The sequence below is a fragment of the Aulostomus chinensis genome, chromosome 12, assembly GCF_037954235.1.
Source record: "Aulostomus chinensis isolate RoL2024-O1b breed Wild chromosome 12, RoL_Achi_v1.0, whole genome shotgun sequence".
NCBI lineage: Eukaryota > Metazoa > Chordata > Actinopteri > Syngnathiformes > Aulostomidae > Aulostomus > Aulostomus chinensis.
Window position 1 is genome coordinate 29,456,572 of NC_141331.1, and position 15,000 is coordinate 29,471,571.

Genomic DNA, 15,000 nt, shown 5'->3' on the forward strand with positions numbered 1-15,000 from the left:
TTACCTGAGCAGGTGATTTCCAGAATGGTGGAACCAGATGTTAGCCCTGACCCCACACACTCCGTCAGTGTAGATGGAGACTGAACACAATTCGAGGGGATGAACCACACGGTTCGTCTTGAGGACTTGTCTCTCTCCTGTGTTGAGACAGCAGAACCACAGTCCAGCCTTCTACATATCACAGCTGCTTCCTTCAGGGTCCAGAACCAGTCTGTCTGTGCTTCTCTCCACTCTCCCAGGTGTTTGACCTCCAGTCTACCTGCACAGTGGTTTGCTCCTCCCACCAACCTGACATCATCAGCATCTGAGCAGAGACAAGTGGATCATTAATACATGAATATGCAACAGGTCAGAGGCAGACCTAAACCAAAGCTCCACCTGAGCAGGTGAGTCCAACTGGTTTGCCAGGTGAGCAGGTGTTTACAGACCCTGAGAGTCCACAGTCCAGGAGGGAAGATTCATGGCCCTCACACTGGAACACCTGAGCACAGAATGGAGACTCTGCTGTTCCAAAAAAGCCCCCAGGACTGAAGATGACCCACATCTGAGACTGCTTTCAACCAACCTGACAGATTCCGCTGACCTGTGTTTTACATTCTTCATCTTGCTGCTGTGCAGTGCAGGGAGCTACACTATTATGTTCAGGGATCAGCAGCAGAAGTACTGTGTCTGCACTATGTGAGGTCAACTGACAGCAGGAGCAAAACAGAACATTCCAGTAAAGTTGGAGCGCTTCATCCTCAACCTGCCTCAACATTTTTGGGACTGGGAAGGGTGGAGTTGGAGAGGGGTGAGCTGACAGAGAAGAAGCAAATGTGTCGGAGATGTCGCTGAACACATAAAATCTGATGCTGTGTTTGCAGGCAGCGCCACCAGGTGAGTCAGTGTTTGGAAGGAAACGTCCTTGCTTTGTTTTGATTGTCTGAGCAAACTGTATATATGGTCTAATTTCACATACACAGCTCATTAATAGTGTGATGCAAATGAAACTTCTGCCTAAACTGTATCGGACTACATTAGTCCACATTTATTCTTCAACTTTTTCTGCATTTTCCAGTTTATTTGAACTTCTGGTTAGACGCTAACTGCATGTCAGTACTTATACTCTGTACAATGGAAATGAAGTTGAATCCATATTTTATAGGCTGCTGAACATGTGCACCTCCTAAAATAATGGAGGCTGTCACTGTAACATAAATGTAAGTTGATATATTATCCAAGAAATTATTTTAATTTATGATATCATTGTAATTATTACAATTTTTTTTATCATTGGTAGTGATATTTCAGCCACTGCTTTTATCATAGATTGTTGGCTTCTTAAAATAATCCCCCTAAGTTTATTTGTTTATTTGACAATTGGATGGCGGCACGCTGGTGCAGTGGTTAGCACTGTCGCTGTCACAGCAAGAAGGTTCTGGATTCAAATCCCAGCTCGGGCTGGCCGATCTTTCTGTGTGAGTCTCCATGTTCTCCCTGTGCCTGCGTGGGTTCTCTCTGGTACTCCAGCTTCCTCCCACTGTCCAAAGACATGCAATTGGGGACGAGGCTGATTGATTCTCTAAATTGACCGTAGGTGTGAATGTGAGTGTGAATGGTTGTCTGTCTCTATGTGTTGGCCCTGCGATGGACTGGTGACCTGTCCAGGGTGAACCCCGCCTCTCACCCGTAGCCACTGGGATAGGCTCCAGCCCCCCCGTGACCCTTAACAGGAATAAGCAGAAGACAATGGATGGATGGACAATATGATCCCCATTAGTTTGCACCAAGGCAGCAACTACTCTTCCTGGGGTTAGTCGTTAGGGTTACACAAAAGTAATCATATTACAGAATTAAAAACAAGACACAATAAAATTTCTATCAGCAGAACAGCAGAGTCTCCATTCTGGGCTCTATCTCCCACCCGGCCCTCTTTCTCAACCCCCAAATACCCCGCTCCTCCCCTCTAAAATTGTAAGATTTAGCATTGTGGCAGGAAGGCAGTCTGCCCTTCCTCCCCACAGGTAAGGGGAGGGGCTAGACTGATCATCAAAAGCACCTGTGAGTTGGGGGATAGGGAGAAGGCTCACAGCAGAACAAAAAGGCTGCAGGGAGAACGATGTGAACTGGGCAGATGACCACTAAGCGAAGCAGGAAGCTAAACTATTGGGAGAACTAGGACCAAATCTACCACACGTGTGCCAAAAGAATTATTGCTTTGGTGTGGCATGTGGAGCAATACTGGTTGGCAACCCCATAAACCGATAAGTGGCATCTCTCTGCTAATCAGCCTCCAGGCTTCCTCTCTCACTTCTGTACCCAACTCCAAATCCTTCCACGAGCTCCACTTCAGTTAACCACACACATACCATTCCCCTACAATCAATGAATTTATGGACAATTGGATCAATCATACATGAACTGAACTGAACTCTGAACTTCTCCACACACACACACACACACACACACACACACACACACACACACACAATTTAATTTTATTTCACTGTTCATTCACCAGTGTACCCTAAAAGGGTTGTGAATGTGATTTTGTGTTTGGTATTGTTGATATTTGTGTTTTCTTTAATTGAAAAATGAATACTTTAAGTTAACCATCTGTGGACTCTTCTGAAGTGAGGTTTTTGAGTTTTGAAAGAAAAAAAAACTAGTGAAGACAAATGAATTTAAAGAAAAATTGATAGGGTCATTGTGCTCCTGTCTGGCGCCCAACATTTGTTTTCATTTGCCTACGCTACAGAAATGGCGCCCAACGTGGGGCTACCTTGAAACATTAACTGTTTTGATTGTTATGTTCAATTAACCCTGTTACTTTTTCAACCTAAATCTGTATTGGGGTTTAAACATTCAAACGGTTTCTAACCTTGAATATTGATGAAACTGTTTTTATAACCTGTTTTTATTGTTGTGACAATTTATAACATTTAAAGGTGATAATTTCTTGTTAAAGTTATTCACTGTTCACTTTTCATCATGGCTGATTAACAATTAAGGGTCCCCTCACCCTTACTGGACATTGAAGCTCCTGACGTCCCTAGTGTGCATACACCTGTACATACTTATAATCCACCTACTGCATTTAGTGCACATTTACAAACCTATTTCCAGACTCCCCGACGACCCCAAGTGGAGACATTGGAAGCTCAAAGCCCTGTCCAATTATCTCCTTTGGTGAACCAATCTTTTACCTGGGAAAACGAATCATCACTGGCTCAGTCTCAATGTGACCTCCCAAAAACACTCCCTACACCTGCACGGGATTTGAACCAAATTGCAGCAAAAACCCAGGAGGGTTGGGGCCGGATCCATGAGGCAATTGAAACCCAAAATACGACAATAATGAAGCTGATAAAGAGTGTTGAAGGAGTTCAAACATCTTCCACTAAAGACCTCCAAGCTGTTGTGGATAAAACCAGTGACAATCAACGCCTACTTCTGTCAAAGAGCACCTCTCATAAGGAAACTATGGAAAAGGAAATGGACAACATGGTGAAAGGAATTAAAATGATTGTGGAAGAAGAGCTGAAAAATTCTGAAACGGACCTTCTTCCAGAAATTCGATTAATGGTGGAACAACTTCAGATAGAACTCCAGAAGGAAATGAAAGGCTTTCATACTACTACTCAGGAAAGTATCTATCAGCTGGAGGAAATCATTAAGCACCAACGCTCTGTGGTAACAAACCTGACCACACATTTTGAAAAGGAGGAGACTGAGAGAAAGGAACAGATGAAGGGTCTGGACCAAAAGATAACTTTGCTGGACAGAAGACTGGAATCTGTCTTGGGAGAAATCAGGTCTGGCCCTCCTCATGCGAGTCCAACACTGTGTTCAGGGGGATGGTTCATCGTCGCCAACGGCCACTGGCCCAGTTGTTACAAAGAGTGATCACATTAAGTTAACCTTTCCTACATGTGGTGGGGTTACGGATGATCATGATCCTATCCTGTATCTGTCAAAATGTCATGACTTTCTTGCTCTTCATCCTTTATCAGATGCTGATATTCTTGCCACTTTCCGAACTGTACTCCAGGGGACAGCCTGCAATTGGTGGGAAATCGCTCGATTTAATGTAACTACTTGGAGTCAGTTTGAAACAGCTTTTCTGGCAGCGTTCCTTGCTGAAGATTATGAGGATGAATTAGCTGAGCGTGTTCGAAACAAGAAGCAAGAAGAACATGAAACCATCAGAGACTTTTGCTTTCTCATACAGAGCTCTTTGCAAGGTGGAAACCCTCTCTCACCGAGGCTAGCATTGTTAAGATGATTCTGAAAAATATCAAGCCTTTCCTTGCCAGTCAACTGAGAGGTCGGGTTGACACTGTAAAACATCTGGTGCGTCTTGGCCATCAACTTGAGAAAGATCATGAACAACAGTTGGAATATATACAAAGATGTATACTAAAAATCCTCCTCCTAAAACCATGTATGCTAGTCCACCTGTTGAGAAGGCCAGACAGCCGGTCTTATGCTGGAGATGCAAAGGTAATCACCTTCCTGGGTCTTGTCCACATTACCATCCACCAGACACTTCCAGTAATGCTTGTAGGGCACAGATACCAAAACATCTATCACGTGTACAAAAACCAAAAGCTCCATCTGGTAATGGTTCCTTGTCACTTATGAAGAAAAAAATCTGGAAAATGGTTACCTCAGCAGGTCAAAAAGCCAATGTGTCACTCAACTTCTGAGATTTCTTTCCCTCCACCAGATTTCTCTGGTAGTCCCTTGCAACTTATTGTGTCTATTTCCATAAATACATGGCATGGAAAAGCTAGACTTGACACAGGGGCCAGTTACACTCTCATTCATGAGTATCTTTGGACAGAACTGAAAGGTTCCAAAGATGACAGCCATGGACAGAAGGTTCCTTCTATCTGGCTAATGGTGAAGCAGCTACTCCCATTGGTTGGGGAAACTTCACCATTTCTCTGCATGGGAATATGTCCACTCTCCCTGTAGCTGTCCTGGGACCAAAAGCTTTGGCCTATAGTGTTGTCATTGGCCTAAACTTCATTTCCAGTGTCGGGATGATAATCGATGAGGCTGAGAAAGAATACAGTTTTAAATCAAGGCCTGCTGTCACTTATCCATTCCAGCCTGGTAGTGCCCATTACACACAAAGAACCACTCAAACAACCAAGACCAAAACATCCCTGAGTCTTTCACTCATAAGTTGTGTTCCTCCTCCCTTGCTCTCGCTGGAGCCTGTACGAATGGAAGTGAAGGATTATATTGATGTTGCTGTAAAGGATACTCATTTACAAGACAGTGACAAGATACTTTTAAGAAGTCTTCTTGAGTCCAGCCCAGAGGTCTGTACTAACCAGCCTGGAAAAACTAAGGTTTTGCAGCACACTATCTACACTTCTGCCTGTGTGCCTGCAAAACAAAAGCCCTACAGACTCTCACCCATTAAGAAAGCCATTGTGGAAGAACAACTAACTGAGATGCTGGCTGCTGAGTCATTGAACCCTCCCACTCAGGATGGGCATCTCCTGTTGTTTTACCTCCAAAGAAGGATCACATTGATTTTGTGTTGATTAGTAAGAAGTAGAAACATTTGTTTTCATTTACCTACGCTACAGCAAATACAGATACAACATTAAGATTAAGCTGTGACATCAGAGTTTATCACTTTCATTCGAGGAAGCCCGTTTTTAAGAGTCTTTTTAAAGTTTACTCTGAGAATGTTTTCAGTGCGAGAGGTAGTGAGTTCCAATGAGTGGACGCTCTGTAAAGAACTGTTTTCTGTATTGCACTGGTTTTCAGTGTTGGGACTACTATTTGACATTGTGGTGCTTGTCTTGTGGTATGAGTGTGTTTGTCATTAACATACACAATCTTAGCATACAACTCTTTAGGTCTAGCTTGAATCAAAACATTCTTAAAAAATATGAGAATATTGCACATGAATCTGTCTTTGACTTCAAGCCAGACATGAGTATTACGCATGGTGTCCACACTAGTCCTGGGTGAGCAATGAAGAGCCAAATGTGCTGCTTTGTCCTGTGCAAGTTGCAGTTTGTAAAGATCCTTTGTGGTTGCACAAGACCATACAACAGAGCAATAATCCAAGTGTGACAAAACTAGTGATTTTATTACAATATTGATTGAATGATCAGTCATGAAATACCTGCATCTCCTGATAAATAACTTTGCACCACCCATTTTAGTGATGATCTTATCAATGTGTCCAGACCAGGTGCCTCATATATCAATACTTGAATGGATCTCATACTAAAAAACTGCGGTCGCAAGAATCGCGAAAGTTGCGTATGCAAAAAAAATTCGGGATGTCTCAATCTGTGCGAGCGCCGGAATCCACGCACGTTTCCTTGATACATCCCAATCAGCGTGGAATTGAGCGCAGATGTCAGAGCGACTGGGCCCGCCCCCGTTATGCCCACCTATAAAAACGTAAATTCATTTAAATAGACTTTCTGCTGTCGGCATTCTCAAAACAATGTCAAAGAAAAAGAGGTTCACGGCGTGGAGCTGGAGGTGCTGGTAGGAGAGGTGGAGGAGAGACAGCAGATTCTGTTGGTCAGCCTGTCCAGTGGTGTCAGGATGAACAATGAAGGTTGAGAGTGGATAAGAAGTGAGAGGGTGAACGCGGTGGGTTCAGAGCAATGCCCCCCGAGAGATGAAAACAGTGGTGGGACCTGTTATTGGCTAAAGTTCCCTTCTCATCAGCAGTGTTGTTGATCGTCATGTTCATACATCTGAACCTCTCCTACTGACAGAAAGAACGAGTCGCTACGTGTTTGAGGTTTGATGACGACGGTAGAAAAGTGTTGGCTCCTCCTTTACTGAACATCAAAGTGATACAAAGCTCAGTTTTCCTCTCTAAACCTGCGCCAGCATCACTACGTCATCAGCTTGCACCTCTGCTGGCGCTCTGAAAGATTTCCTCTCTGTTTCTAATGCATGTCTGCAATTCTAACTTCCTCAACAATGCAAGCTAAACGTAGGACTAAATTCAACACTGCACAATCACTAAATGAACAACTACAATCATCAATTGGCTTCACTCTAAATTTAAATAACAACATGGAAAATGGCACTAACAGGACCTCAAGGTGGAGGTCAAGCGGCGTACAGCTGCCCTCCGGAGGAGTGCGGGCCAGACAGGTGGGGGTCAGGGAGAGGGGCACCTGACGGAGTTTGAGCAGTGGGTGGTGGCAGTCACGGGCAGCACCTCTGTGTGAGGATTGTCGCCACCACCCATGCTGACTCCGAGAGCCTGGAGGGTCAGTGGCAACTCCATTTCTTAGCAACATTTCCACCTGCTTTGCCACAGATGTGAAGGCAACAAATACACAGAATCTGCCTTTTAAATGAACCAGTATGTTGAATAGAAATTGATCGGTCAGACATGCCGCCGACTTGCAGCACACCTGCCGGCTCCCGTGCCAGCCTTTCCGCCAGCTCAGAGTCATCGGCCAGGACCAGCGGCATTCGGGCCAGCCCGTCCTCACACAGGTGGTCCTGCAGTCGCAGGAGGACCCATGATCTGCACATTGATGGAGTGGAAACCCTTACAATGAACTTAAGCGTGTTCCTCATGGGACGACGCTTTTATGGCAACATGAGTGCTGTCAGTGGATCCGATTACATAGAGAATCCGGCTATTGCTGCAAATTGTGCTTTAATATTGGCCTGTTCAATGATCAGTTCCACCACCCAGGGCCTGGCCCGGTTGAGGGTCGACTGACTCACCCCGGAACGGTCCGCCATCTCCCGCTGGAAAGGTTTTTTGTGCCCGATGTATGTGCGGTTGTCAAATAATGTCAGTTACCAAACACCGCCACAGGGTGTCGCCAATGGACCAAAGTGCAGTTAATGCAAGTATTGGCTTTCCGCCAAGTTCTACGGCACCTCCAGAGTTGGCATGAAACAGCGCAAGAATCGATGAACTTTTTGCATTGATACATCTGAACGTGAGCGTTGATCCTGGCGTACGCAAGTAAATGCATTGATACATGAGGCCCCAGGAGAGCCGTTCATCTCGACTGACTCCAAGCAATTTTACATTTTTAACTTGCTCAAGAGTTAAACCTTTCATAGAGAGAGAAAGGGACAACTCTTTTTTCAATTCATAGTTTGATCTAAAGATGATACATTTTGTTTTTATTGCATTCAAAACTAGCCTGTTATTTTCTACCCAATTTGATACGTATTCAAGGTCTTTCTGTAAGATTATGCTCGCTCAGGCTATTAAAGGATCTATATAGCGTGCAATCATCAGCAAACATCGTCATAGTTGATTCTTTTTTAACAACCAGGGCAAGTCATTTGTGAAAATGGAAAAGAGGAGAGGCCCAAGGCAAACTCCCTGAGGGACAAACCACTCCGACCTTCTTTTTACAGATAGACAGCTATTAAAATAGACACAATTTGATTTGCCATTCAAGTAGCTCCTTAATCATTCAACAGCATTTCCACTAAAACCATAAACAGAAAGATTTTTTCAACAATAGGTCATGATCAATGACATCAAATGCTGCACTGAAGTCAAGTAAGACAGCACCGACAAGTTTTTTGTTATCTATTTGGGTCAACCAGAGCTGTGCAGGTAGAATGATTCATTGCGTGCCAGACACCTGGAAAGGAAGACACATTCCAGCCAGCATGAAGAAGACCGCCAAGCCTGGAAGGATAGTTTATTAATATACAAAAAAGAACTCTGTAATGTTACCAGTACCAGTACCTGCACTTCCAGTACCTAAAAAGAGCCGGCCCGGCGAGATGAACGACTTCCGACCGGTGGCACGAACTTCACACCTGATGAAGTCTCTGGAGCGGCTCTTCCTCAACCTCCTCAGGCCTCAGGTGCAGCATGCTGAGGACCATCTCCAGTTTGCCTACCGGGGCAAAGTTGGTGTGGAGGACGCCATCCTCTACCTGCTACACCGAGCCCACTCGCATCTGGACAAGGGAAAAGGCACATTGAGGATCCTCTTCCTGGATTTCTCAAGAGCCTTTAATACGATCCAGCCCCCTGCACTACAGGACAAGCTCCTACAAATGCGAGTGGACCCTGGCCTGATTGCTTGGATCTCCAGTGACCTCACCGACAGGCCACAGTTCATCAGGCTGAAGGAAATCACGTCTGACACTGTGGTCAACAGCATCAGTGCTCCACAGGCGACTGGACTGTCCCCTATCCTCTTCACCCTGTACACCGCGGACTTCTGCTACAACTCTGAACTGTGTCACATCCAGAAGTTTGCAGATGACACAGCCATCGTGGGGTGTATCAGGGACAGTGAAGAGGAGGAGTACAGGTGCCTGGTGAGGAACTTGGTTGCCTGGTGCCACAACAACAGCCTGCAGCTCAACACCTCCAAAACTAAGGAGCTGGTCATTGACTTTGGGAGGGACAGACCCAGACCTGGAACGAAGGAGGTTGAGGTCCTGCAGACCTATAAATATCTTGGGCTGTGGCTGGACAACAGGCTGGACTGGACGAGCAACACGAGGCAGCTGCACAAGAAGTCTCAGAGCAGGATGGACTTCCTGAGGAGGCTGAGAGCCTTCAACATCTGCAGGAGGCTCCTGTGGATGTTCTATCAGTCTGTGGTCTTCAGCGTCCTGTCCTACGCTGTGGTGTGCTGGGGGGGGGGGGGGGGTGACGAAGGCAGACCTCTCCAGGCTGGAGAAGCTGATCAGGCGGGCCAGCTCAGTTGTCGGGATGAAGCTGGACCCTCTGGCAACAGCAGCAGAGAGCAACCCAGTCTCATGTCAAAATGTAAAAAGGCTCCGTTTGTCCACAGGTCCAAACCTATCAGTTCTACCATAAAGGCCTAAAAATTGTGAAATGTGTACGTTTTTTTTCCCCTATTCTTTTCTATTGGAGCGCTGGTAGGTCATGTGACTCTTTCATGCGGGCCTCTCAAAACAAAAAACCATGGCGGCCGCTCCTGTCATTTTCGGAGGAGAGTGCCTTATTCCAAGATAGTTTTGATTTAATAAAGCATTCTGATGACATTTCTAGCGAGAAATGTACATTTTGTTTTCATAATCTTCGCTCAGTTCTTGTGTATAATCTTTGGTTTGTTCATTATTACGATGAATCTTTCACCTCTCGGAAGAGAGTCGTTACAGTGTCACGTTTCTGCTGTTGCTATGGTGGTTGCGAAGGACGCTACTAGCGTCATTCCAAGTTTTCTGCAGTTGTTATGCTTAAAACCACGGAAACCTAAATGACGTTTATGTCGTATTTTGTCGTTACATTGCGTCATCTGAGTTGATAATATATTTGTGGGATTGTTGACTAATAAAAATAATATAAAACATATTGGCCCAGGAATTACCATCAAAATATAAAATAGCTACGCTTTGTTGTTGTTTGTGTGATTGTTGACTGTTTTTTTGACATGTTTTTTGTTTTGAGAGGCCCGCATGAAAGAGTCACATGACCTACCAGCATTCCAATAGAAAAGAATAGGGGAACGTACACATTTCACAATTTTCAGGCCTTTATCGTAGAACTGATAGGTTTTGCACTGTGGACAAACGTAGCCTTTTTACGTTTTGACATGAGACTGGGTTGCAGAGAGGGGAACTCTGGACAAACTGCTGGACATCCTGGACAATGTCAGCCACCCTCTGCACACTGTCACCACCAGCCAGAGAAGCCTGTTCAGTTAAGTCCAATAACTGAACACCACTCAAATTCAGGTTGGCCTGCCATTCCTCCCAATCACGCCCTTCCAGGTCACGCTGTCATTGCTCACGTGAGCGTTGAAGTCTCCCAGTAGGACAATGGAGTCCCCAGCTGGGGCACCATCCAGTACCCTCCCCAAGGACTCCAAAAAGGGTGGATACTCTGAACTGGTGTTCGGCACATACGCGCAGACCCCTGACAGCATAGCTCCTAGGGTCACTTGGGAATCAAACCCCTCCACCACTATAAGGTGACGGTTCCAGGTTCCTATTATTATTCTAGCATTAGCATAATTATTATTGCTAATGATGGCATCACTTTACTTATAACAAGTAAGTTATTTTATAATAATTATTATTATTATTTTTAATTTTATTACTAACATTATTATTATAGACATTATTGCTATGCTATGTTCTTTCTCTCCTTGTTAGTGTATTTACTATATATATATATATATATATATATATATATATATATATATATATTATTGTGGGTGGCATGGCTCAGGGGTAGAGTGGCCGTCTAGCAACCAAAGGGTCGCTGGTTCGATCCTCGACCCCGGTGACCATGTCAAAGTGTCCTTGAGCAAGATACTGAACCCATAATTGCTCCTGATGAGCAGGTTGGCGCCTTGCATGGCAGCCTCCATCATCAGTGTGTGAGTGAACGGGTGAATGAGACGACACTGTAAAGAGCTTTGAGTACCGTTACGGTAGAAAAGCGCTATATAAAATTGAGTCCATTTACCATATATATATATATATATATATATATATATATAAACTGTGTTGATGGTTGTCACGATCTTTTGTCTTGTCTCGCAACTGAGTGCCAAGAATAAAAAGTCTTCTTGTGAAGAATTGCTGGACTGGCCTCTTTCTGTTTATTCCATGCCACCTCCACTGCAAAGAGGCTCAACTGTTCACATATATATATATATATATATATACACACACACACATACACTTATATATATAAATTATATATTATTCCAACATTAACATTATTGTTGTTCATAATGGTAGCATTTTAGCTATAGTTTTCACAACTATGTTTATTGCTCATATTACAACTGTTGTCATAAACATTATTAATTTCTGTTCTCTACATAAAACAAGACCTGTTAAATGACAAAGACGACGAACCAGCACCCACTAAAGGACATTACTGAGAATTCACTTGAGCAAGTGACTTTTTTCACCTGACTTCCTCAAGTTCGCTGCTCCTTTATGGTGCAGTGGTTCACCTAAATAAAAGGGTACATTGGTTGTCTGAGGATTAGTTTTGATCCGTCAGTTAAAATCACCTTCAAAGCAAGTTATACACCTCACAAAATCACAAAAAAGACAGACACTGAAATTGTGCGCTACTGTTTGATTTCAGTGGTGTGTCATCTATCCATGATCCTATGAGTCATTCTCTCTCTCTCTTTCTCTCTCTCTCTCTCTCTCTCACACACACACACACACACACACGTCTCTTAACCATGGAGATACACCCTCTAAACAACCTCCAACAGGAAGCCTACCTGAGCTCCAGAGCACCAAAAGCACCAGTAGAACTCTGCAATCCATGTCTTGTGTAAAGCTCCTCTGAACACGTGCTAGTAGTTTCTTCACTCTTATTTCCTCATCAGGACTCTTCAGTGCAGGTTTTTATGTTTGCGTCAGCAGCTCCTGATACGGTGAAGTGATACAAAAAATAAAGTAGAGGGTCGTCAGGTCAACCAGCTCATAGTTGCAAGAATCATGATTTTCAGATCAGATTAGTGGTTTCCTGTCCTTCACTTCCCCGCTGCAAAGACATGTACTTGATAAAACAAGTCTGGTCAATACAACACATTTGTGAACTTTCATTACAAAGGCTCTCAAAACACAACACTAGTCTGACCTTTAAATTTATCATTCTGAAATACACACATTAAAATATATACTATTACTGATTCCCAGGTGATTTCCTTGCTTTAAAGTTTCTTCTAATTGCCAGGGAGTTTCTTGATAAGTCACTCATGACACTTTCCCAAGTTTTTTTTTTTATTCACAATTTAGCACATATTACACACAAACACAACCACACAATATCACACAGAATAACCAAGACAACACCAACTAAATGTGCTAACAGGACAACAAAATAAGAAAAAAATCCTATGCTACCACAGTCTGTGGGTTGTCTGTAATTCACTGTGAATTTTACATTTTAAAGTCCTTACATAGTTCAGTACTGAGAAAGATGTGGATTGGTAATCTTGCAATCTTAAATCGCGCTCACTTGTAATTTCTTCAATAGGCAAAAATTCATTTATCTGCTCCAGCCATTGACCCATTGTAGGCCTTGATTGGGAAAATCCATGTAATAAGAACACTTTTTTTTAGCAAAATAAGTAAGTGTTGTAAACACATTTTCTTGCAAGAGGCAACTTTTTTCCATACCAAATTCAACAAATATAACATAGGGAATAACTCAAAAGTAATGAGAAAATTTTCGATAGTGACTGTTTTTTTCTCAATCAACTAACCACTGGCTAAGCAAATTGCATGTCTGGGAATTAAAACCGGAGGTCCTCCTCACAACAGGTTATTGAGATTCTGAGGATGCGCAGCCATGTGAATGCATTATTTTTTCAAAGATACCACCTGGAAATGGTGCCAGGAAACAAGATGGTGACACCTCCTGCAGTGTGAAACACACATCATTGTGTGATGGGATCAAAGGACAGTGGGTGAGGGACCAAGGTTTTATAAACCAGAACCAGACAAACTTGTCTTTGAGCTTGTGTAAGGGTTACTCTGCTGTGTATTGTGTGCTCTGAAAGAACTCCTGGCCATTAATAAATCTCAAGTTGCTTATTCTCAGTTGGTTGGTTGGTTTATCTTGAGAAGAAATGAATTGTGTGTGAGTGCGGAGCAAGTGTGTGTTTCAGTCTCTCCAGGATTATGCGGCACTTTTTTAATATAACTTTTGTGGCCTAAAATGCCTGATTTTGCGGCAGCTTCTGTGAAAAGTTGCAACAAAAGTTGCAATGTGTTTCCTCTTCTTTGCAAAAGTGCCTCAAAATTTTTGATCAATAATGAACCCTAACCCTTAAATTCCCATATTCCAACTCTTTGTATTGTAACATGCGAACCAATAACACAACTTTGAAGTGAATGACACACTTCAACACAGAGACTTTTTTAACATGAGCCCACAGCAGGATTTTACTTCCTTGTTTGATTTTATTTACTGAATTATTTAAACCAGTTCATTTATAAATAGCCATCACACTAGCTTTGCTCTACAGCTGCAAGTGTGTAATTAGCAGCAGTTCAACAATCCTGAACCAGGCAACATCCTGAGCATACAAGCGGCAGATTGAGAAAAGCTTTACTGATTCTCAGTCCCACAACATTTAGATTAAGAATATTAACGTTAATAAACAATATTGTAAATGTCAGAAAAGCTTACAGTGAGTGAAGTAGCAAGTGTGCTGCTCAAACCTTGAGGATACAGGAGACCTTAAATTGTTCTGAACCTGTCATCTTTTTCCCAGAACTGCTCAAGTTACTTGTCACAACCACATCCTGGTCACATGTGTTTGTGACAAGATCAGCAATTAGTTCAACGTGTGAAGCACACCATCAGATTTTATCTGACATGTTCTATTTCTGTACATCTCTGTGTTGAATTTCTTTTCCTCCAGTCACATGGGAACCAGAAATAATGAGCAGCAAACATAAGATAAGTGTTAGTGTCCAACGGTTAGGGGAAGGGGAAAATCTCCTCTCCATCCAGGAGAGGATTTTTTTTCTCAGTTACTTTCCTCTGTATAAACTCAACCTCTTTTTGTGTTTTAAATTTTGTTGTTGTTGTTAAGCCCTTGTCTTTATCCCTGTAAGTTATCCAATTTTAAACAATGAATAATACCCCTTATGTATGTGAATAGTGTTCCTCAATATAACCATTAATTTGTATATTAGATTAATTGTTCTTTTAAATTTTAATAAAAACCCCCTTTATGAAATATATTTTTTTATTGTCATGAAATTAAGCCAATTTTAACCCAAACCAATTTAAATATTCCCCTTTCTTTAAAAAGTGTTTTTAACCATAACGTCTTTTTTTATTATACTATTAATAATAATAATAATGATAATTCCCCTTATTTATTTATTAAATGAATTTACATATGAGTTAATAGAGACTAGGTATAAGGTAAGAGTACCACCCCACTCCAAGTGGTGCACTTTGGAACCGTACACTGTAAACCCGAACAGTATTACTAACTGAAAGTCATTAAGGTCAGGTAACTCAAAAGCAGATTTTTAGTTTAAAAAAACTATAAACTA

The 15,000-nt window shown here is 42.7% G+C and overlaps 1 protein-coding gene across 1 annotated transcript in view; it reads right to left on the bottom strand.

Annotated features, from left to right (window-relative positions):
- LOC147252705 (scavenger receptor cysteine-rich type 1 protein M130-like) overlaps positions 1-7,458 on the bottom strand; it is a 9,557-nt gene extending 2,099 nt beyond the window's left edge. Inside the window, exons 1-2 of the mRNA XM_086219448.1 lie at positions 7,398-7,458; positions 183-304 (exon numbers count right to left, since the gene is read on the bottom strand). Coding sequence (XP_086075574.1) covers positions 183-304; positions 7,398-7,458 — 183 coding nt within the window. The remainder of the gene's footprint in view (positions 1-182; positions 305-7,397) is intronic.
- Positions 7,459-15,000: the final 7,542 nt, after the last annotated feature.